The sequence below is a fragment of the Asterias amurensis genome, chromosome 3, assembly GCF_032118995.1.
Source record: "Asterias amurensis chromosome 3, ASM3211899v1".
NCBI classification, from domain to species: domain Eukaryota; kingdom Metazoa; phylum Echinodermata; class Asteroidea; order Forcipulatida; family Asteriidae; genus Asterias; species Asterias amurensis.
In genome coordinates, this window is record NC_092650.1 from 12347714 (window position 1) to 12373313 (window position 25600).

At 38.1% G+C, this 25600-nt stretch overlaps 1 protein-coding gene across 1 annotated transcript in view; it reads left to right on the forward strand.

Moving 5' to 3' along the window:
• LOC139935001 (rotatin-like) overlaps positions 1-25600 on the forward strand; it is a 90941-nt gene that overhangs the window by 24162 nt on the left and 41179 nt on the right. The window contains exons 17-33 of the mRNA XM_071929443.1: positions 850-1021; positions 1999-2098; positions 3306-3412; positions 4401-4512; positions 6276-6423; positions 8148-8348; positions 8996-9119; positions 10843-10967; positions 12532-12849; positions 13289-13426; positions 16883-16958; positions 17707-17835; positions 18900-19001; positions 19623-19781; positions 20230-20343; positions 21726-21909; positions 24124-24209. Of these exons, the coding sequence (XP_071785544.1) occupies positions 850-1021; positions 1999-2098; positions 3306-3412; positions 4401-4512; positions 6276-6423; positions 8148-8348; positions 8996-9119; positions 10843-10967; positions 12532-12849; positions 13289-13426; positions 16883-16958; positions 17707-17835; positions 18900-19001; positions 19623-19781; positions 20230-20343; positions 21726-21909; positions 24124-24209 (2395 nt within the window). The remainder of the gene's footprint in view (positions 1-849; positions 1022-1998; positions 2099-3305; positions 3413-4400; positions 4513-6275; positions 6424-8147; positions 8349-8995; positions 9120-10842; positions 10968-12531; positions 12850-13288; positions 13427-16882; positions 16959-17706; positions 17836-18899; positions 19002-19622; positions 19782-20229; positions 20344-21725; positions 21910-24123; positions 24210-25600) is intronic.

The following is a 25600-nucleotide window of genomic DNA, read 5'->3' on the forward strand; positions in this document are numbered from 1 at the left end:
GAATTGCAATCCAAAAGTACTTGTCGAAACTAAGGGAATCAATGTGTGGTGAAGAGGTTTTCAACAAATGGTTTAATCCCAACGAGGCCTGGTTCTTGATAATTTTACTGAGTCGAAGTCGAGGTAACTCGTCTCGGTAAAATTATAAAGAACCAGGCCTCGGCATTCAACACACTTTGATTCCCATTCATAAATACCTTTTCGGTCAAAAACAATCATCACTTTTTGGTCAAAAAGTAAAATAAATGCACAAATTATAATTGTTAAATGATTTCTTTCAACACAACACCCCTCCAGCTATGAAATGGGAAAGCCCTCCGCCGCCCTCGGGTAAACAACTCCTTATAAGGGAATGCTGTGCGCGTTGCGCGTATCGCGAGATGTGGCACCACTGTTTCATCGGTTGCTCTCGACCAATAGGAATGAAGAGACTGTCTTAAAAGAACAGGTGCAAGGTCGCGTGTCACGCCCATGAATTAACACTTTTTACCGGTCATAAACAAAGGTTTATACACACCCACGTGACAAATAGGAATAGCGAAACTGTCTGAGGTATTTACGAATGTAAGTTAATTGTACAACAACCACACAAAACAATCATTGCCACTTAAAGACAAGCTGCTGCGAACAAACGTAGCTTTTGTTCACATGATAGAAATAAGGCAAATGAAATGTTGATATCTTTGAAAGTTTTGTTTTAATTGAAAAGACCTTTTGGTGAATTTTATTATTAAAAATGTACTCAACTGATTGTTATACATGAATATTGAGAGCACAGTAATATGTAGTGATGTAGTTGATTTAGATCAATCTATTGGGATTGTTTTCTTCTTCTTATTCTTTTCTTAGTGTACGTCTTGAAGGAGCGAAGGCTTTGATGTGGTATCTCTCTCAAGAAGCAGATAAATCAAGGAAGCTTCCATCTTTAGATATGTACACATTGAAAGATGTAGCTGACCTCCTCTTCATGGATCATCCTGTTAGTCTAGACATGCAAGACTCGGGACCTTCAGCTTTTTCAGTGAGAGACTTTGTTTATATTTCATTCTTTTAACTTGTTTGCTCCAAGATTCCAAGAAATATTTACCATGACCACCTCAGAATATCTTGAGCAATTTTTTTTATTTGAGAATATCATCGACCAAACAAAGCAACCAAACCAAGTAAAGACAAGAAATGTTCTCATAAAATGCTCCTTGCTACTTACATGTATTTATCTCTTTCAAGAAAATGATTATTTTTTTTCACTGTGACTCGATCCTGTCCTCAGCCGAAAGCCACAGCTTTTAATTTAGGAATCAATGTGTGGTGAAGAGGTTTTCAACTAGTGGTTTAAACCCGCGTTGAGGCCTGGACTTGATAGTTTTACCGAGGCAAGTCGAGGTAAATTATCAAGAACCAGGCCTCGGCGGTTTTAAACCACTAGTTGAAAATTGATTCAAGACACTTTGACTCCCATTTAACAAATAATACCTTTTTCGGTAAAGCGGAGAGCTTTACCATTTCATAGCTAGAGGGGTCTTGTGTTGAAAGAAATCATTCAACAATTATAATTTTTACATTTATTTTACATTGTGACAAAAAAGTGATGATAAAAACTGAAAAGGTATTTATGAATGGGAATCAAAGTGTGTTGAATCGGTTTTCAACTAGTGGTTTAAACCCGCCGAGGCTTGGTTCTTTATAATTTACCTCTACTTCGTCTCAGTAAAATTATCAAGAACCAGGCCTCGTTTGGATTAAACTACTTGTTGAAAACCTCTTCACCACACATTGATTCCCTTATTGTAGATTGCACAAAATGTGGCCCTTTCTTGTTTCTAAAACCAAGAGGAGTGTTTTTGATGACAAATTGCCATCCTTTGTATTGTGTAAAATTGTAAAGACAACAATAAACATTCTATAGAAAAAGTAATGATTATAATATTGTATGCAGGTGGATTTCATTTTGTTGTTGCTGCATCTTATGTTTCTACTATGGTGTTCATTTTATTTTAGATTGAGGGCCTTCTTCAAGTCTTTGGTATTTTTACCGCTGTTAACAGTGAGGATGATCTGAGAAAATCAGCACTGGAGCAGATAGCTATCATCGTTCAAGGTTAACACTTACTGTGCATTTCTTAAGATTTTTGTCTAAAAAACCCAAAATACAGTACATTGTACATTTATATGTATGTACTTACTCAAGTTAATGATAAATACTGACTGATAAACTACTGCAAACAGAGATTCAAGTTGTGGCTATAGTTGATGTACATGGTGGCATGGTTAGCGTGTGCGTAAAGAGCTTGCCTCTGCTGTGCCACAAGGATTTTACAGAACATCCGGTTTTCCTCGCTCGGGAAAAATCAAATACTTTTGATCTTGGCTGTGCTCCGTGGTCATAATGGGTTGATGTGGCTGGCAGCCAAAGGGGCCCTTGCATGCCTGCTTTTCGAACACGTTGTAGCCGCGTCCTTCACAATTCAGTTCTTAGCTGCGAGTAAGGATGATTATAGCCCCCCATATTATTATAACTACAATGTATTTGTGATGCCAGATGGTATTAAAGGGAAGGTACAGTGTATACATTTGGTAATCATTAATGCCAACTTACTTGGTTGAGTACAGCAGCTCACAGTAGTATTTATAAAGTATTTTGAGAATCATTTTGATTCCAAGTAAAGTAAAAGATATCAGTTTTTATCCCCAACAATTTGAATTTTAGAAAAATTTCCAAGATTGTGTCTTCCAATTTCTTCCTGCGTGGACTCAAACGCTCCAGGTTTACGGCAAAACATGTATCTTAAAAATGCTAAATTTTCATTTCAAAAGATAGTACTATCTTTTGAAATGAAAATGGTGTGTTAGTTTTATAGGATTAAAACAAATGAACGGTTCAAAAGACCAAAGAGTTCCGCATTTACTTTAGACTATGCAAGTGTCATGCAAATTCAGACAGTCTAGGGAACATTAGGTTCTCACGTACATTGCTTTAAGGTGTTCAGAAAAAACAAAAACAAGTTTGTTTTAACAGACCACAATGACTGAATACACATTTGCAGTCTATTAACCTACATATATATCCATTCAAAACATCATGGTTGTCATGGTGTTCTTGGTAGTTAACTGTAGAAGGTCATGTGATGTAACCTCTAATCCAGTGCCTACAAGAATCAAAACACAAATTGTTATTCCTAAAGTTGCCCAGATTCAGTTTTATATTCCTGTCAAAATTTCTTTGAATCTGTCTGGAAAAAAAAGACAATGTGCTTATAATTTATTTGGTAATTTGTGTTCTTATTTGTATATACAATGTATTGCAGATGTGAGTGTCCATAAAGCCTTCTTGTCTCAAGGTGGTTTGGAGAAGGTGATAGAATGCATACAGCAAGTTACAAGTGTATCTATGGATAGCTTCAAGCAGAATAAGGTATACATCATATTATGTGTTATGTGCAATCTCGCATATGTATCATTCAGATTGTCATTGATAATTGTTGATAGTCTCTTTTGGACGGTGAATGAATAATCAACACATTTTAATAATAATACTACTTTCTAGAGCAAGTGAAGTGTGTAGAAGACATGCCAAGGTTAAATCAAACTTGTCAGTGTCACAAGGTACATACATAGATCAACGCAGCTTTGTTAGAAGTTAATTTTTATCTTTCATTCTATGCACTATGATGAGCAGCATTTGTTTATTATGGATAATACGTGCTAAGTGCCCAAGTCGAGTGGTGTCCTCGAATCACGATGGTTCCCCAAGCCTTTCTGTCTCCCATTGGATAATATACACGCAAATATCCTTTGTGTTCAATGCGTAATTTGGTACACCTAGCCAAAGCAACAGTACTCTGTTGTGCTGGAAGTTTCGTGGCCGAGCGGCTAAGAGCACCAAATTCAAACTCTGGTGTTTCTGATCAGCAGAGTGTGGGTTCGAATCCCCAGCCATGACACTTGTGTCCTTAAGCAAGACACTTAACGATAGCTTCGTCCTTTGGATGGGATGTAAAGCCGTTGGTCCCATGTGTTGTGTAAACGCATGTAAAAGAACCCAGTGCACTTATCGTAAAGAGAAGGGGGTTCGCCCCGATGTTCCTGGCTGGATTGGAAGCATATTGCGCCACGGAACCTTGTAAACCATTACATGGTGCTAAGGATTAGGTCTTATATCTCAAAACTTCATCCCACTCCCTGCAGAAATAATTCCTGGCGCTTTGTAACCTTTTTCAAAAGGTGCATATAAATACGGTTATTATTATTATTATTATTATTATTATTATTATTATTATTATTATTATTATTATTATTATTATTATTATTATTATTATTATTATTATTATTATTATTATTATTATTATATAATATTAATCTGATATAAATATGCATTGTCTTTGATGTGGTTGCATTGGTAGTTGCTGTTGATTCCAGCGTGTATGTGTATCTTGCGTCACATCCTACATGCTAATGTATCATTAAGACATCAGTTAGCGCATCAAGATAGTATCTACTTGCTCCTGCTTAGAGGTGAGTCTTAAACTGAAGAGGTAACTAGAGGTAGTATGAAGCAGATTCTATTGCTGTTCTTGACCTACATTCATAAATACCTCAGACAATTTCGCTATTCCTACTGTTGGAGCGCGCGTCACGTGGGGGTGTTTAAACCGTTGATAATGACCAGTGTTTATAACCGGTTATCTGCGCTAGTCTTGATGCAAGACGTTTCTTGTTAAGGGCGATGCAGGTGGCGTCAGTGAGTTGGCCGCACTGTGTGTGAAAGGAAAACCAGCGAATATGCACAAATGGAACCGGAAAACACTCGCGTACAGATACGTACATGTACATGTAACATATACTGAACATACCGTACCATGGAGGTGGAAACAGAGCTCAAGCACTCGGAAACAAATAAGTTTTACAGGCCTTGTTGGGATTAAACCACTAGTTGAAAACCTCTTCACCACACATTGATTCCCTTGAGTAACTAGCTTCGTTGGGATTGTTAAACCACAAGTACTATTATAAGGTTGCCCTTCATCAGGCTGCATCATGGTGTTTAGTTCAGTCATATATATGGGTGAAAATTCACTAAGCCGCCATAATTACGTTCAATTTGGGTCCAAAATTCAAAATAGATTCAGAATAATCATTCCAACTCGGTCAAATAGTCCAATTGTTCTAATTTATTAATTTGATAATGTCGGGGCTACAACTATTTCGAATATTTAACAAACAATACTTTAAGCTCAACAACTTGTAAACAGTAAGCAGTAAATATACAAAACAATAAGACCATTTTGAAAAACCTCTTTAATGTTAACTGCTAATGTTTTTAACACCTTGTTACAAATATGCTCTGCAACATTTTTGCCGAAATACGTACCATATGGCTGTTTTAGAAAAAAATTATGGCTATCTGCGTGAATTTCAGAGTGTTTTTTTCATGACTAGCGCACATATTTTGAAGGGTAACTGAACAACCAATTGTCCTAGTCTCATATCAATGCTTGTATTTACACATACTAACCTACTGATCATTCATACGATCATTGAAGTTTAGAGTGTATCTGGTTTAAAAGATACATATTTCTTTGGGTGCACAATTTCGGACATAACTTTGGACTATGTGGACATTTCGGACATAACTCTTTGTAGACATTACATAGTTTTACAATATATTTAGTTTCTCTAAATCTTTGGTGTTACTGACTCTGTTTTTTTTTTTTATGTTTAACACTTGATCTCCAATGTTGATGTAGGGAGTGCACAATAGCATACATGTACTCAATTCAAAGCGTTTGTATTTATTCCCTGCTTTTGACTCACTTGACCATAAATGTTTGCTTGATTAGGTTTAAAACATGTTTCTGGTAGAGCTCTTTAGGATGTGTTTATCATCTCTCAACACAGATACATTCCGTGCTTGTTGGAAAATCACAATAGAAATGGTATCTCATCAATACCAGCCTACTGTACCTACTGTACCTCAGGGCATAGTTATTGGCCCAAAGTAACTTTGCCGTAGCTTTTTGTTTTGTGTTAGATATGGATTATTTATACACAGATCTTAAAAGTGAACAGGAGCAGAACAGTGCTTAGGTAAAAATGAAAAAGATATGATGTACATGTATTTTTGACAGGCATATCAAGGAAAGTTTGACTGCAGTGCGAATTATTATTTTATTGACATTTTAGGGAAGGTATATGAAATGACAACTTTGGTAACAAGTAAAGTGTTGTGTACGTGTTGTAGGATTGCCTTTTATTCCTTTTGAAAATATGTTTTTCAGGTGCTTTGTTGTGCTACACAGACTCACGTGTCCGGTACCATGCATCCCATATCATGGTTTTACTGCTTTTTGACGAGGTTGCCTCTCTATCTACAGATGAGAACCAGTCTGTGAACCACTTTAGTCTTCCTAAATGTGTATCACAAAAGTAAGTATTTCTAGGGATAAACTGGCAAGTACATCAAGGGAGTCCCTGTTAGCCTAATGCCCAAACCTTCTGTGTTAAAGGCAGTGGACGCTATTGGTAATTACTCAAAATAATTATTATAATAAAACCTCACTTGGTAATGAAGTAATGGGGAGAGGTTGGTGGTATAAAACATTGTGAGAAACGGCTCCCTCTGAGTTGGAGTACTTTTCGAGAAACAAGTAATTTGCCATGAATTTGATTTCGAGACCTCAGATTTTGAATTTGAGATCTTGAAATCAAGCATTTTAAAGCACACAACTTCATGTGACAAGGGTGTTTTTTCTTTCATTGTTATCTCGCAACTCTGACGACCAATCGAGCTCAAATTTTTACAGGTTTGTTATTTTATGTATATATGTTGAGATACACGAAGTGAGAAGACTGGTCTTTGACATTTACCAATAGTGTCCACTGTCTTTAAAGGTCCATGTTGTTGACCATTGATTTTCTTTTAGTCATAAGGCCTGCTGTAAAGAGGTTCCCTGGGGATGGGAGAGATGCACCCATTGCTCCCTATCCCATCCACATCAAACAATGAGACTCTCAACAGACAGTGACACTAGTCTGGGGATGGGAGAGATGCACCCATCGCTCCCTATCCCATCCACATCAAACTAACAATGAGACTCTTTAACAGACAGTACCACTAGATTTGAACCTTGCACTTGAAAATCATAAAAACCGATTCAACACACTTTGATTCCCATTCATAAATACCTTTCCAGTCAAAAAACATCAACACTTATGGCTCAAAAGTAAAATAAATACAAAAATTATAATTGTTCAATGATTTCTCTCAACACAACACCCCTCCAGCTATGAAATGGTAAGGCCCTCGGGCAGCTCGGGTAAACAACTCCTTATAAGGGAATGCTGTGCGCGTCGTATCCCATGATGTGGCACAACTGTTCCAGCCGTTGCTCTCGACCAATAGGAATGAAGAAACTGTCTTATAAGCACAGGTGCAAGCTCGCGTGTCACGCCCTTGTTTTTAACACTTTTTACTGGTCATAAACAAAGTTTTATACACACCCACGTGGCGCGCTCTCCACCAATAGGAATAGCGAAACTGTCTGAGGTATTTATGAATGATGTTTTAGTGGTGTTGAAGTCTTCATCCAAAGCATTTAATATATCAGTTTGTGCCAAACAGAGGTCTCAGTTTGTGCCAAACAGAGGTCTCAGTTTGTGCCAAACAGAGGTCTCAGTTTGTGCCAAACAGAGGTCTCAGTTTGTGCCAAACAGAGGTCTCAGTTTGTGCCAAACAGAGGTCTCAGTTTGTGCCAAACAGAGGTCTCAGTTAATCCCAAACAGAGGTCTCAGTTTGCGCCAAACAGAGGTCTGCCAATGAATGTTCAAGATATTTCCATCCAGCAACCCAACAACCTAATCAATAAATAACATAATTGATAAATTGGTAGCCTTACACACCCCTTTTCTAAAACACCATCTTGATATCCAAATATGACAAGCTACATTTCTGGACTTGCTATTTTCTTTTGTGAGCCCTTGACGGTCTGTATCTATTTGATATATGATCTATTTCACAGTAATGTAAAGCATAGCCAGTAGCCACATACTATAATCACATATAACATAAGAAACTGACACAAAGTTGGTCACATAATGATCTGTTAACTATCAAGACTTCTGGACTCCAAATTTGTTTGTGTTTTGTTTAGGTACAGGCTTCCATTCCGTGGTGCTACTGTCAAGTCACAAAGTATCCATCGAATAGAACTGCCATTATTGGATGATGCAATGAAAAGGTCCCCTGTTGCATGGAGAATGGTGAAGTTAGTATGGAATACTGCATGGTATGGTGGTATCAAGGCTATGATACAGAGGATTCAGTCTAATACACTACTAGACTCTCCAACCAGGTACTAAGGATTAGAGTTTTTTTAAGGGAAAGGACAACATTTATAAGAACTATTATAACTTCAAACCATTTATGTAATATCTGTTAACCTAATGATATTATAAGTCATCACACAAGTGCGAGTGGAATACGGAAAAATATAGCGCTTCTGCGTCCCATATCCGACGAGGCCAGAAGCGGAGTTGGATATGGGACGCAGATGCGCTATATTTTCTGTATTTCCATGAGCACGCGTGTGATAACATATTTATCTTCAAGCAAACTTGGCGCGTGACATAGAACACACAAGACGTAGGTCGTGATATTAGGCATGCAATGTAGGTTTTTGATTGGAGGATTAGCGCGTACTTGAAGATAACAAGTTATAATGGAAGTATTAATTCCATTGACAAATCTAGCCCTGGAGAACTTTCTATTTCAGATGTATAGCTTTATTTACCCATAACCTGCCAAGCGTACCAAAGTTACCATGTAGCTTTGAAAGATAAGTACTGTGGGCTGGCATGCAGTAATGGATTGATTGGGGATCCATTGACGCTGAAGTGTTTGTTTATATTTGTTTGTTTTGTACATTTTAGCTGTTTTTGAGTATTACCCTTGCTTGTTCATTTTTGAAACCATTGTTGTTATTTCCATTTTTGTTATTAGCTTTGATCCAGACCTAGCGCTATCGAAGGAAGAGCAAGATTTGATGACGTGTAGTCATATAACAACGAGCCTGACTGAATGTTTAAAATCACTACAAGAAGCTACACACCATTATGCAGTCAAGGTAGAGTTCAATCAAACTTGTACAGTAGATGTGGTTTGTCAATTAATGGTCGAGTTTGCCAGGGATTATGCTGTATAGCATTTTGCTCTAGTCACTAGTCCTGCGAAATCTCCGCTTTAAAGCGGATTTCTGTGTTTTTTCATTTTCCCACTTTCGCAGATTTCTTGGGCTCCGCCTTTGTTCCCGTTTCGTGTTTTTCTTGTGGTCCACTTTATTCCCGTTCCGTTTTTATCTTTTTTTTTTTAACATCGGAAATAGATCGTCAAGCAGCACGTACCTGGAATCGTGAAGCACTTTAAATGCGATTTGATTTTGACATGTGAGTCGGGGACTAGACCCAGTAGAATGCTCCGCGTTGGTCTTTCATTGGAGTCGTTGTTGTTAATTTTTCGTTTAGCGCGATGTCTATTATACATGTACTTTAATGCCATTGTTCCATTGCACCAATAGAGGGCGCTTTACTAAAAGCTGTATTAAAAAGCCAACACCTTGAGACAAGATTAGGCACACACGGTTCGTACGTTGTGTGTGTGTGTATTTTTTTGCAACACGTGGAAATATGGCAGTTGACTTGACGACGAGGATTTGACGACGAGGCATCCTCGCGCTTGTGGAGCATTATTGAGATTGGAGAGAAAACTAGAATGTGTGTGAAATCTGAAGAGAACTTGCAAGGGTTTTCCTCATTATTTTTTTTGAGTCAACAAAATTTTTGGATCGCTCGCAGCTTTTCCCACTAATTTATTGACACAAACAATTTTTAAAACATAACAAAATAAAAAACATGGAAGTGAAGTTCGCAAAAATCCAAAATTTGCGTAATTTAGTGAAATATAATCACAGCCAAAATTTTGTAGATTTTTGGGGAGAACAAAAACATCAAAATGTCTTCATAATTAACAAGAAATGTCTGAAAAACAAAAACTGTTGATGTTTAGCTTTACTTCATATACATGTAGCAGTCTGCATATCCATCCATGTACACATCACACGTCAGTCCAATCTACACAAAACTGCTGTTCCTTAGTCTGTTAGTCTAACAAGGTTAGCCCATATTAATTTTGGTTTTTACCCATACACTGATGTGTGTTAGCACTATATACTCAGTACTTTCCCGAGTCCTGTGAAAAAAATATCACAGGCATACTTGAGTGGGATTCGAACCCATGACCCTTGCAACTCTAGACTCGGCAAAAGCACTTAGTATACAGTGCTGACACACATCGGTGGGATGGGTAAAAACCAAACTTGTGCATCAATGAACACACTTCTGTTGAGAAGACTCTCTGGATTCAATTCATACATTTGATTTGTCATGCCTTTAATCCAGAATCTGAATGCATAGTCTCTGTTGTCATCAACACTTCAGTTGAGTCTGTTACAGTAAAGTGGTGTGGTGATTTATCCAATCCAAAAATCAGAACCAAAAATGGCCACAATTTTTGGTAAATGAATGAAAATGCCAGAAATGCCAGCATTTGATCTTTTCCTTTTCAGGGACTGTTGTACTCTTTCTATTAACAGAAGACCTACAAAATTATGTGTGGGTTTATTTTGTAGCTTCAAAAGCCCAACAAAGCTAATGTGTCCCTTTAAGTTTGGAAAATAGGACAAAGTTACTAATTTATTTACTAAGCTGCGGGTTAACACATTGTTGTACAATTCCTTCCACTCGTTTAAAAATGCAATTTTAAACAGTTTGAAATCTTATTCCTTTGTGCAGATGTCGCTATGGAGATTATCATTATGGCTTCTGACTGACATGGTGGCTCAAGACGGCACCAATAAATCCAACCCAGACATCACACAGTGTCTAGTGCAACTAGAATTCAATACAGTATTAGCAAGGTATCAAGTTTATTTAAATTACATTCATTTACAGCTAGAATTAACTGTTTTATCTTGTGTGGTGATATGCTCATAATATGGAGCTGTTTAAACATTAACAATGATTGATTTTAAACAAGATTCTAACCGTAGTCTATAGGGAGGAGAATCTGGTCCTAAGATATAATCAGTGTTACTATACCTCATACATATTCATGACCGAGAGTTGAGTTCTTACTGGTCCATTCATCATCACGTGCCATGGGCTATTTTTGTTATTTACCAATCGTGCACACGAGTAATCACGCACCGATGGTTTATGCGCATGACAAGTAGAATAGCGCCCGGGCAGCCCAGGAGCTACTCTTCTTGTCATTCGCATTACCATTGTGTGACCGGTCAGCCCGGACACTATTCTACTTGTCATACGCCTTACGATTGTGGTACTGTTTTGTATACACGCACAAAAAGCGCTCCCTCTAGCGACATTCTAGCGACATGAACAAAGTATATGCATTTTATTTCACAGTTGTCATTTTCCCTTGCTCCAAACTCATGTTCCATAACTGAATATGTAAGAAGTATAGTGAAACAAAATTAACATGGTTTATTTGAAGTGATTATTCGATACTAGATCCCCGAGGTATTGGAAGTTGACAAACTAGTTGAGGGAACTAGTTTGTCAACTTCCAATACCTCAGGAAGCTAATATTGACTAGTCACCCTCAAACCATGTTATATTTGTATAGTATGAATTAATATGTATTCATAAATACCTCAGACAGTTCATTCATTCATTCTGATTGGTCGAGAGGGCATCACTTAGGGGTGTTTAAACAGATGATATAACACCAGTAGAAAGTGTTTAAACATGGACGTGACACGCGAGCTTGCACCTGTGCTTACATGTATAAGACAGTTTCCTCATTCCTGTTGGTCGAGAGCGACGGCTGCAACAGTTGTGCCACATCACACGATACGCGCGACGCCCACAGCAAAGTTTACCAAAGGGCCTTACCATGTTATAGCTGGAGGAGTGTTTTGTTGAAAGAAATCATTGACCAATTATAATTTTGTGCAGTTTTTAAATTTTGGACCAAAAAGTTTTGATGTTTTTTTGACTGAATAGGTATTTATGAACGGGGAAAAAAAAATGATCTTGGCCGGTACTAAACACTGTTTAAAACCGGTTGCCCAGTTGCAGTCTGGATGCTGATAATTACCCTCTCGGGTAATTATCACATCCAGACTGCAACCGGTATTAAACATAGTGTTTAAAACCAGCCAAGCACATATTTATCCCCTTAAAACCTTGCAGGGTCGTTGCCGTGCGATAAAGTTTATTTAGTTCTGTTTCACCGTTTTATCAACATCTGTGTTTTGGAAGTGATTATTTACGCTTTGGTTATAATTAGTCGTTTGCTTGCTTTACTATCTGATAAGTGGGGCTGTTTCGGACAATTCACTTATGATGAAATTAGATTATAAACTTGATTTAAATTTGAAATAAATGAAATGGTCTAAACTTTCACATGTTTCAAGTGATATTTGATAAGTTGTGTTGATTGATATGATTGATTTTCAGATTCATTGCAGTGTTTCCATCAAACACTGATGATAAGCTGTTACTCGCTGAAGTGCTATCCTTCCTTATGCTCCTACTGAAATCACTGGCATTGCACCCACCACATACCGACTTCTTACACTGGTTGGGGAATATGGCCTGCAATCCAAAGTGTACAATAACAGATCTAGTTATTCGATCTAAGCATGATGTTACAGAGAGTGACAGACAAGGAAGGCATGAGGATGTGTCTACAACATCACAACGATTCCTACATAAACAACTACTGGCTTTCCTGGGCTTTTATATACAGAGTTTACCTCTGTCATGTCAAGCTTGGTAGGTTAATGTTAACAGATGATGACCTACATGTTGTTGGGAATTTGTGTTGGTAACATTTTTTGTTTGTAGACTTTTTTTATGTGGGTTATACCACAAACAATTGTGATGATCAATGAAGTAAACATTCACATTATCAGTGTGGCTTTTTGTTTTTACTAAAGTGTACTCTTTCTTACGATATTGATTTCACTCGTTGTAAAATTAAGGGTGTTCAACAATTGTTGAAACGTAATATATGAAACTGATTTTTAGTTTGGGTCTGTTATTAATTATGCACTCTTTCTTTTCTAAACAAAGTTCAGGATTTGACATTCAAAAACAGTTTTTCATGAAGATTGACTTTTCTACTTTTTATATTTTGGTGGTTTACTATCCATTTATATTTACCAACAACCTGTCGTACCTAAACATGTACATTTATTTTGTTATTTTTTAGGAGAAGGAAGACTGGTTACTTAGGGGGCTCCTTAACCCATGCTTTGCTATTGAGTCTCAACTCTGCCGATGCTACTCATTTCTATGATCTTCCCTCATTGGAGAACACACTACATGCTTTAGTTCATGTAACTGCAAGGTATGAAGTGTATGTCAACATCATGATATCTCAGAAGCAAAAAGCAAACAGTTTTCCAAATGTTCAAGACTGTAACCTTGCATTCCCGGTCATGACACTTGTGTCCCTGAGCAAAACACTTAACTATAATTGCTTCTCTCCACCCAGGGGAAAATGGGTACCTGTGAGGGCAGAGATGGTTCTTGTGATTGATTTAGCCGAGTAGCGCATATTAATGTTGCACAAGGCTGTATACTCCCCACCAGGGAGCTGAGATGGTTTAAAGAGTGATTTAAGGCCCAGTGACCAGGGGTAATAATGTGAAGCGCTTTGGGACGCCCTCCGGGTGTGAAAAGCGCTATATAAAAACGGGTTATTATTATTATTATTATTATTATTATTATTATTATTATTATTATTATTATTATTATTATTATTATTATTATTATTATTATTATTATTATTCACTATGAGGGAGTTTTCTACAACTGTGTGTAGGTATCTACAGGCGCATAGTTATGTTTATCTACCTCATGTATCGATCCTCTAATCTGATTGGTAAAAAATTGAGTCATGGAAATAGCTATGCCCCCTTTTCCTACCAAGATCTCGTCATGACTATTCTCGCTCTGAAAATAACGCAACCATGATATGTACCACAAGCGTTCCATGTCACGGCGCGACATTTCGTCGCAGACAACCTTTCACCGTATAGTCAGAGTGTTGTTGAATAGAAGAATCTTTATTCGGTATATAAAAGAAATATTGACTGGCTAATAATCGGGGAACAGTTAAAATTATAGGCCCTCGATGTCAAAACCATTGCTATGCCCTCAGCCTCGCTTCGGGCATAGCCATGGTTTTGCCATTACCTTGGTCCTATAATTTTAACTGTGCCCCTCAGTGCAGTCAGTATTTCCTTAAAAGCATGCAATATTAAAATAGGTTGGGACAAAAAAAAGATATGGCAGAGTGAATAATAATAATAATAATAATAACCTTACTTATAAAGCGCTTTTTACAAAAGCGATACAAAGCGCTAACGAAATACAATGGCAACAAAAACAAAAGATAAACTACACGCTTTACAGACAAAACAATGCAATTAACAATGATACAATCTAGAGTAACTTAGGATAGAGGTGGGTTTTTAATTGGGATTTGAAGGAACTCAGGGAATTGGCTAAACGAACAGATTGAGGGAGACGATTCCAGCATTTTGGCCCAGTTGCAGCAAAGGCTTTAGATCCTACATTGGTACGTGATCGTGGGGCATTCAATACAACAGCTGAAGTGGATCTTAAATTATACAGAGACTGGCGGGTGTGGAGAAGGTTGCCCAGATAAGTTGGAGCTTGGTTAGAGAGTGATTTATATGTGAGTACTGCGTTCTTATATTCAATCCGTTGCAAAACTGGTAGCCAATGCAGGGTCTGGATGAGAGGTGATGTATGTGTGTATTTCGGTTTCTTGTAGATGAGACGGGCGGCTTGATTTTGAAGGAGCTGTAGTGAGTGCAAGTTCTTTGTTGATGTTCCATAGAGAAGGCTATTGCAATAGTCCAACCTTGAAAGAACTAGTGCTCGAATTGCTGCATGTGTACAACTAGCATCAAGGTACTTCCTGATCAAAGTCAGGTTACGGAGGTGAAATTTAACAGTTCTTGAAATATTTGCCACCTGAGCATCATGAAGAAGACGATCATCAAAGATGACACCAAGGATCCGAAGGGATTGTGAGGGTTCAAGAACAACATCACCAAGTGTCAACTTGACATCAGTGAGCTTCCGATGATGTGCTTGCGATGCGACTACCAGGAATTCGGTTTTGTCTTGGTTGAGTTTAAGTTTATTGACAGTCATCCAGGTTTGAATGTCTCTGACCACATGTGTCAGCTTGGAGAGTGCACCTTGGATAGAGTCTTGAGAGCCTGGATCACATGTGAGATATATTTGTATGTCGTCAGCATACATGTGATAGTTAATATTGTGTTCTTGGAAGATATTGGCAATCGGTTGCAGGTACAAAGTGAACAGCAGGGGCCCTAGGACTGACCCCTGTGGGACTCCATACTCGAGTTTAACCTGGGGAGAATCTGAATTGTCAATGGCAACGGAGCATGTCCTGTTCTGAAGATAGGACACGAACCACTGTAAGGCGAATCCGGAGAGTCCAAAATGAGTGTGAAGTCTTTCTGTTAGAATGGCATGGTCCAGTGTATCAAACGCTGCTGATAGGTCAAGGGACAACAGGAATGTAGCTTTCTTGTCGTCCAAGGCGCGTGATATGTCATTCTGTAGAGATAGTAGAGCTGTTTCAGTGCTGTAGTTCTTTTTATATGCAGACTGTCTCAGGTTATCAAGATGATTCAGATCGATATACTCGTGCAGTTGATGAGCAACAACTTTCTCCAAGACCTTAGCGAGAAAGCGAATATTGGAGATTGGCCTGTAGTTACAAAGGCTGTCTTTGTTCAATGATTGTTTCTTCAGAACAGGTGTAACCGTTGCTTGACCAAGACAGGAAGGGAAAGTACCACTTTCCAGCGAAGAGTTGACGGTCTCTAGGATGATGGGCATGAGTACAGGAATGTGTTTCTTTAACAGCCACGTCGGTAGAGGATCAAGGGAGCAGGTTTTATCAGGTAGTTTCCTAATGATATCTTCAAGGTCGCTGAATGTTACCCGATTGAATGATGAAAGCTTGGTGTTTGGTTTAGCGGAAACTAGACCAAGAACAGATGCATGGACATTGAGATCATCGATGCACTTCCTTATATTCCTCACTTTATCAGTAAAGAAGGAACAGAAAGCAGACGCAAGTTCCACAGATGATTCAGCGTTGGGCAGCACACGTTTGTTCTTGTTCAAGAGTTCGTTAACTGCTTTAAACATGTCCTTCGGTGAAGAGCGCTCGAAGATGTCATGATAGTAGGCCTGTTTAGAATCAGATACAGCCGATGCCACTAAAGTCTTTGCTTCATGATAGGGTAGTGGGTCACTTGAATAGTATCAAGCTGCATGGTTTATGACATGATCCATGTAATAGTTTGAATAATAAATGTTATTAATGTTGCCTGAACCACAATCCTCCACTCCGAATGACAAGGATCTATTTGGGTGTTTCACACTATTTATTATTTGATGTTATTTTCAATGTTAAAACCAGCATGTAAACTCCGGCTTTCAAATCTTGTTGTCCACTGTCTTCTATGAGGTGGAATGTTTTCATTTTGCGAAATGTGAAGAACACGATAAAATCTGAATTTGTGATGGATCTCAAGCTGATACATGTTCCACTCAAGCATAGCTTATGCAAAAACATGGAAAATGGGGTGTTCAACTGGTAAAAAAACAGTGCCATGATTTAAACTTAAACAAAATTAGATGATATTTGTGGATATTATTTGATTCACATTAATAATTGAAATGTTCTCGATGATATTGAAAGATTAATTGTTGCTGTTTTTGATCGCAGGCCTGGCTGGAGTCTAGACTGGGCGGATGGAGACAGTATGTCACTTTGTCAACTCCTGTTGAATTCATTGCTAGAGGTTAGTGCTTTAACTTTGTCAACTCCTGTTGAATTCATTGCTAGAGGTTAGTGCTTTAACTTTGTCAACTCCTGTTGAATTCGTTGCTAGAGGTTAGTGCTTAACTTTGTCAACTCCTGTTGAATTCATTGCTAGAAGTTAGTGCTTAACTTTGTCAACTCCTGTTGAATTCATTCCTAGAGGTTAGTGCTTTACTTTTGTCAACTCCTTTTGAATTCATTGCTAGAGGTTAGTGCCTAACTTTGTCAACTCCTGTTGAATTCATTGCTAGAGGTTAGTGCCTAACTTTGTCAACTCCTGTTGAATTCATTGCTAGAGGTTAGTGCTTTAACTTTGTCAACTCCTGTTGAATTCATTAGCATTGTATTGGCCATTAAATTTCATTATTTGTTGTTATAATTTATTGATTGCATTTTGTTCTTATTTTAAGGTTTATCTGCTGTCTTGCTTTTAGTACTTATATGTGTTGTGTAGTTTACATTTTAAAATTTGTATATTATGTGCAAACAGAGGAAATGATTATTATGCTTGCATGACGAATGAATATTGTAACTGCCATCAATTTCACAAAACTCTTCCTAACTTAAGACTAATCTTAGGACTTAGGACGGGTCCCAACCCTGCATTGTAGCATGCAGACCTTTAAAGATTAATCCTAAGTTAGGACGAGTTACTCTTCCTAGCATGAGATAAGACAAGTCCTAACTCTTTGTGAAATCGACGGCTAAATATATGTATCTCTCTACAGGTAGTATCTGCTTTCCATGTAGGACGAGGAGGGACAGCGATGTCATATATGGGCAAAGGAGTGACAAAGAGCGCCACTCTCTGCTTGTGTCATTTAGCCCATGAGATGGCCACTAGATCTCATCAAAAGGTTAGAGGTCAAACTCTTGACTGTTAAATAATATACAAATATTGACTGCTTCGAGTGCTATGGCACGAGTAAAAGCAGTCAATATTTGTTTGATAACACCCCAAACATTTCTAAATACTGTACTATTAAGTAACAGATCTGTATGCTACAATCCACGGACGACTCGAATACAGATTGCGAAAACTTTTACTGTGCTGCATGTAGTGTCATGTAATCCGAAATGGTTACAGACTATTAATTTATCATTCTCGTACACGCAACGGACGTCTGGGTACTGCACGCCGTGTACTAGTCTTCGGACTAGTGCATGGCAAACCGATGCACTATCACACAGCAAATCGATGCACTATCACACGGCCACCATATAGTAAAACTAAGATATATCATGTGACGCGCTCTAAACCAATGAAAAGGCAGAATATTGGTAAGGGGTGTTATAATACCTGCTACACTTGATGCAATTGTGAAATATGCTGAAATGTAGTGAGTTAGATTCAACAAAAGACTGATGTACATGTATGTATAGAAATAGTACAGAATCACATGTGTCATATATTCATTGTAAGTTACATGTGTTTTCCCTAATCATTGCCCTAAACTTTGCAAACCAAACACTTTGTGCATATATATCAAATTGTTTGTGTCCAAACATAAACAAAAAACTGTCATTATGAAGAGGTAAAGCCTTCAATGCTGTAATGTTCCAAATGTTAAACACACTGCTTGTTATGTTATTTTCCTTTAACACTATTAAGAACACGTTTTTGGAGACTTAGTGTCTGGCATGACTTGACAAATTAAGTCAATTTGGAGTAATTAACGTTTTTGAATATTTCCTGGGGTGATTTATACTACATGTAGATGGGAAAATAGATTTAAAAACACTAACCAAATCCCTTGAATAAGAGTCGTATAATACATTCTTGTAACCTCTGTTGCAAGCATTTTAAAATCTATATCATGCTTGATAAAGCTCCTTATCGTTTGATACACTTTATAGGCAATTGCTTTAAAAATTGTTTCAAAATTGTGTTACTTTATTTGCATTTTTTTAATTCATGAAGAGTTGGCCAAGTGAATGGCTGTATACAAGGCAGAGACCAGACGAGCAAGCGGATGTTGGGCTTGGATGGTTGACTCCCCTTTGGTCATATCGAGATCCTGAGGTTAGTGTATAACATCTTCCTCCCTTTATACAACACATCACAAAGTCAGTATTAAGAAAAGTTTATTACCTTAACTGTTGCTGTATTAAAGGCAGTGGACACTATTGGTAATTATTCAAAATAATTGTTAGCATATAACCTTACTTGGTAACAAGCAATAGAGAGCTGTTGATAGTATAAAACATTGTGAGAAACGGCTCCCTCTGAAGCAACGTACATGTAGTTTTTGAGAAAGAAATAATTTCTCACTGAAATAATTGATATGAACTGGAGATCTTAGCTGAGGTCTCAAATCCAAGGCATCTGAACTTGTGTTTTTTCTTCCATTACTCTCTCGCAACTTCAATGACCAATTGAGCTATAAACAAATTCACAGGTTTGTTATTTTATGCATATACATATTTTGAGGTACACCAAGTGAGAAGACTGGTCTTTGACAAATACCAAAGGTGTCGAGTGCCTTACAGGTATAAATGAATAATTTTTAGAAATTCTTGAAGATTGTGATTTAATGTTAGCTATGATAAGGTCTTAAAGTTGTGTGAAATGTTAAATGCTCTTGGATTCATACTTAAAGACTGAAAGTGGTTTAGCATGCAATATTGCTTGTCCTTTTTGTAGGTGAGAGCAGCTGGCTTAGCTATAGCAGCCATTTTGTCTTCTACTGAAGAAGGACGTGTTACCGTGACAACAGGTTGTGAGCATCTGCCAGGTGGATTATGGGCCATGGCATTTGGAGTTCTTCTTGACCAATCAGAGTGCAGTATTGTCCGCCAACAGGTAAAGTAGATTACAATCTTAATAGGATGTCCAAGTGATTGTAAAAGTAGTAGAACTAGATCCAAAAAGTATGGTTATTAAAAAGTACGTCTGTTATCAATATAAGCGATTTTTAAGAAATATCAGAATTAAAACAACTCTCAGTTTTCTAGAATTTGCAACTTTTACTTGTGCGTCAAATTGCAGGACACTTTAAACATTGCAGGAACAAATTTAAACCTGTACACATATTGTGCAATTAATAATGTATCCTCTTCACTCGAGTTTTATTCAAACAAAACCAGTCTTTATTGTCTTGTAGTGTTGCAGCAACACCGTTGAAATCATTTGGCCAATCGTGTAATATTTGTTATCGTTGTTGTGAAATCTGATACACTTGGTGTTCAACAAACCTCAATCATGTAAAGTTTAAAATCCTACTTTGCTTATATTTCTTGTTTTATAACAGGCAACTTTGTTGCTGGTGAACCTGTTAAGCCAAGATCAGCACAGTGGCAACCCAGAGGAGGCTGGTATACATAAAGTATGGGCTGGGCTTGTTATAGATGACCAACAGACAAAGGTAGGCGGTCATTCTGATATACATAAAGTATGGGCTGGGCTTGTTATAGATGACCAACAGACAAAGGTAGGCGGTCATTCTGATATACATAAAGTATGGGCTGGGCTTGTTATAGATGACCAACAGACAAAGGTAGGCGGTCATTCTGATATACATAAAGTATGGGCTGGGCTTGTTATAGATGATCAACAGACAAAGGTAGGCGGTCATTCTGATATACATAAAGTATGGGCTGGGCTTGTTATAGATGACCAACAGACAAAGGTAGGCGGTCATTCTGATATACATAAAGTAGGGGCTGGGCTTGTTATAGATGACCAACAGACAAGGTAGGCGGTCATTCTGATATACATAAAGTAGGGGCTGGGCTTGTTATAGATGACTAGCAGACAAAGGTAGGCGGTCATTCTGATATACATAAAGTATGGGCTGGGCTTGTTATAGATGACCAACAGACAAAGGTAGGCGGTCATTCTGATATACATAAAGTATGGGCTGGGCTTGGTCGTTCTGATACACCGCGTATACCGTATTTTCCTGCGGATAAGACGCTCGGCGGACAAGGTGCAGGATCCTAAAATGACCCCCAACAAATTTGAACGTCAGCAGACAAGGCGCACTGCCGCACAAGGCGCATGTTTAACCGCACACAAAAGAACACCGGGCGCCACCCGGTGTCGGTACATTGACACAAAGCAAAATTTTGTTGCCTTTTAGAACCTACGTATACTGACCTTCATAAATATATGATTTGAACTAATTGTAACAATAATATAAAACTTGTGTCCTACCAAAGATGACAGTTAAGTTCCCAAAGCACTTATCAATCACAAAGGTCTAAAAAGAGGCAAATACAAAAATAAACTATTACCCCATCCTTTTAATACGTAAAGCCTAAGGCACACTTCAGAGATCATTATTCTCTACAATAAAAACCCTCAAAGTTTACCACATAATAGCGAATTGGTGAATGACGTTTGTTTGAAGTTATTGACTGTCAATCATTTTCAAAATGAATACCCGGCCACACAGAAGAACGTTGGTACAACGCCAACATCTGTTGGACCGAAAGCTAGACACATTGCGGCATTTTTGGAATGAAAATACAGTCATGGGGAATAAACACGTTGTGGCATTGTTGGAATAAAATGACTGTCTGGGGGACTGTGGCATTGTTCTCACGAAAATATGGTCTCAGTGTCTGATTAGCCTTGTTTGACCGCATTATTGAGTAAGGATTGTTGAACTGGACAAGAAATTACTTTTTTCTTTGGTTGCCTTTTAAAAATTTTTTTTTTAGCTCTTATCATCTTTTAAAGATTGGACAACATCCCTGATGTTTTATTTTGTTCATTCCTTCAAACTGTCTTTCTTTTTTAAAGGTTTCTGTATGCGGTTTGCCAGCCCTTCTTGCTGTACTGAAACACTACAATGTATATGAAAGTTTGAGGTTGTCGTTATGTTACTACTACGGTCATGCTAGCATCCAACCAGTCAGTGTTGTAGAAGAGTCTACTGTAGCATCAAGTAGTGTCGCATCAGCTCCATCTACAACAACTACAACAGGTAACAACACATCTCATTCTACACCATTTTGTTATTTGCAAAGCAGTGCAACTGCTGCTAACCCAGCATGTGTGTATAAATAGAGCAGCATTTTCTAAACACTTGAGTGATTGATTGATTAATTGATTGATTGATTCAGTTCATTTCTACAGGGATCGAGGATGCTTTTTCCATTATTCAAACTGTTAAATTACAGCATTTTAGAATCTAGTATTTTAGTTTTATACTTGGACTCGGATAAAAGAACAATTAAATACCTTCTAATTGTTGTACGACACAGTTTTTTTAATTATTAAATAAGGGAATCAATGTGTGTTGAAGAGGTATTCAACTAGTGGTTTAATCCCAACTAGGCCTGGTTCCTGATAATTTTACCGAGACAAAGTCAAGGTAAACTATCAAGAACCAGGGGACGATTTCACAAAGAGTTAGGACTAGTCCTAACTTAGGACTAGTCCTAGGAGGTATACAAATTGCATGGATAGTCCTAAGTTAGGACGAGTAACTGGTCCTAACTCGAGATAAGGCTAGTCCTAACTCTTTGTGAAATCCACCCCTGGCCTCGGCGGGTTTAAACCACTAGTTGGACGGTCCAACTTCTCATCAATGGACTCGTAGTTCTCAACCTACCAAAGGACTCGCAGGTCCCAAATTAAACTTCCAATTGACGGCCATGTCTTGCAAGAAAACTGACTGAGTGACACATTAGAAACTGCGCCAATATTGCCTCCCCCACGCCCATAAAACCATGCACCTGACTGGCTGACCAACACACACTGTGATTGGCCAAAAATTACATGAATATTTAGTGGCAAAAGCTCCCCTGAAGCCTAAATTTGCATAATAGTTGTTGTGTACACATACCAATGGTCATAATTATGTGTGTATGGGTGAATGGGTGTGTTTAATCATGCACATGTACAACAAATTGCATAAACAAATTATAGGAGAAAGGAACATTTGGCGAGGTTAAGTGCATCCTAATTGTACCTTGCAAAGTATAAAGGAATGATCAAATTATTTTGATAAAATCACACATTATTATTATTCTAGACCATTACCTAAAAAATGTAACTTTAAAAAAAAGTATTTTTACTATTCTTTGTCATTTTTTTTCTCAAAAATGTTTGAAAAGAAGATACATTTTTACTGTAAAACAAGAGCATATGATGTCCTCTTTCCAAAATTGGCTGTCTACTTCAATCTGATGATATAGTCAAAAGTTAGTACTGAAAAGGGCCAATGGTTTTCCCTTTCAGAAATTGTTTTGATTTTGTTTTAAGAAACCTGAATCCTATTTCTGGCTAGGAAAAACATGTTTTCATTTGTAAGGGTGTGGACAAATTCCTGGAAAAAAAACCCCATAATTGGCATTATAACACACCTCTTGCTCGTTCTGTATTCTGGTTGGCTGAAACACGGGCACGTGGAATGAACTAACATAGGCTAGTGATTGCGTGCGCGTGTTTTGCTGGAATGGTACAAAACTCCTTTTTCTGTTCTTATTTGACATTTTATGACCGAGCTGTGTTATAAAACACATATTGACTGGCATAATTTGGTAACAAGTGTTAATCTATTCCCCTTGGGCCTGTGAGTGACCAGAAGAGGGCCTATTTCCCTTGGCCTTCGGCCTCGGGAAATAGGTCGCTCTTCTGGTCACTCAAAGTCCCTCGTGGGAATAGACGTATACTAGTTACCTCGTTGCCATTCAATATGTGTATAATATGTTTACAGAGGTTGCTATGTTAAGCAATACTGTGTAACCATTTTGCAGTTAGAGTCTCAAAGTTTTTCCGAGCCCCCTCAATGGAATAATTTTCAGAACGTCTTAAGGTTGATGTCACAATGAAACTCTGACCAAACTAAAGGCAACAAATGTTTTCATAAAAAGCACTAAGATTTTGTTCCTCTTTCAAGCACATTTTTTTATTTGTTTTTACCATAAGCAACAACTTGTAATCAACCATGGCATCCTAGAATCTTGGATTTGCCTCTCAGGACAATTACAGTGGAAAACTAGTATAGCAACGTTACCCAAAAACCTGAGCTTCTGTCATTGGTAAAGGATTTTACCAGATGGGTTCAGCTACGAGGACCTAACTGTTGCTAGCAAATCAGCACTGAGTTGTAGGTTTGGTTAGGCTTGGTTTCAAGACTATCGTAGGGAATTGGATTGTTGATAAACTGTATGTCTTTGTATTATATTTATAGATCTTGGTAGTAATCAAGGTGACAGCGGTAGTAATACACCTGCAAGCACTGAACTACCTTTCTTACTGAGTGGTCTACAGCCTCAGGTATGTTATAGAAACACACACTTTCTTTAGACATCTTCAAAGCCACATATTATTCTCTAGTATGCATATCAAGTTTGAAAATTTCCTGCCGTTTGGGGGTTTTCTGCTTTTGAAGGCCAAAATATTACCTCCCCTGGTTCAATGAATCCAGTTTAAAATTTGGGGGGTAAGGGTTACATACATGGTTAATTGACCCATCATGCAGCCGACCCATGTTAACATTTTTATGTTCGGATAAACGAATTTACTCGAAAGTGTTGCAAAAGGCTTACCAATTACCAGTCACGATGTACACAACGCATGATCCGGTGTGACACACACACAATCATATCATTTCCAATTTACAGTCCTGTAAGCTTTGTTACTTTGCTTGCGAAAAAAAAAAAATAGAAGAAACATTGAACACTAGAGAGCATTTCGGACAATGTGGTGGCGCGAGAGCCCTCTATTGGTGAAATTAGGCGATAGTTGACAAAACCAGTTGCAAGTGCCTCGAGATTGAAGACCTAACGTGTCTAGGCATGCTTGGGAGAATCTGGTATTCCCTATAAGTTGCAATAATAACCATCGAAGGTGCGCGAGCTAGAACCATACAGCATTGTCATTGCAGGTAGTCATGCACTTTCTGTCAACACCATGTTCAACGTAGCAGGTCCTTGGAAACTTTAGCATGTTTATAAAAAACTGCCGAACGTGTAGGCTTCATTGTTTATGACAAATTTAGGCTGCCTGTATGAACGAAAAGAGGGTTTTACTGTATAATGTCAACACTCTGACAGAAATGAAATGACTTACAACCAAGAAGAAGACTCTGACAACACCCAAGCTTGAGTCCAATGACTAGACAGTGTTCAAGGGTTTCCCTTAACTTTTTTCCAATTGTTAATCGTTAACACCAAAACTTGAGTCCAGTGCACTAGACCACTCTGCAACAACACTCTGACAACACCAAACCTTGAGTCCAGTGCACTAGACCACTGTGCAACAACACTTTGACAACACCAAAACTTGAGTTCAGTGCACTAGACCACTCTGCAACAACACTTTGACAACACCAAAACTTGAGTCCAATGACTAGACCACTCTGCAACAACACTTTGACAACACCAAAACTTGAGTTCAGTGCACTGGACCACTCTGCAACAACACTCAGACAACACCCAAACTTTAGTCCAGTGCACTAGACCACTCTGCAACAACACTCTGACAACACCAACACTTACGTCCAGTGCACTAGACCACTCTGCAACAAGACTCTGACAACACCCAAACTTGAGTTCAGTGCACTAGACCACTCTGCAACAACACTCTGACAACACCAACACTTACGTCCAGTGCACTAGACCACTCTGCAACAAGACTCTGACAACACCCAAACTTGAGTTCAGTGC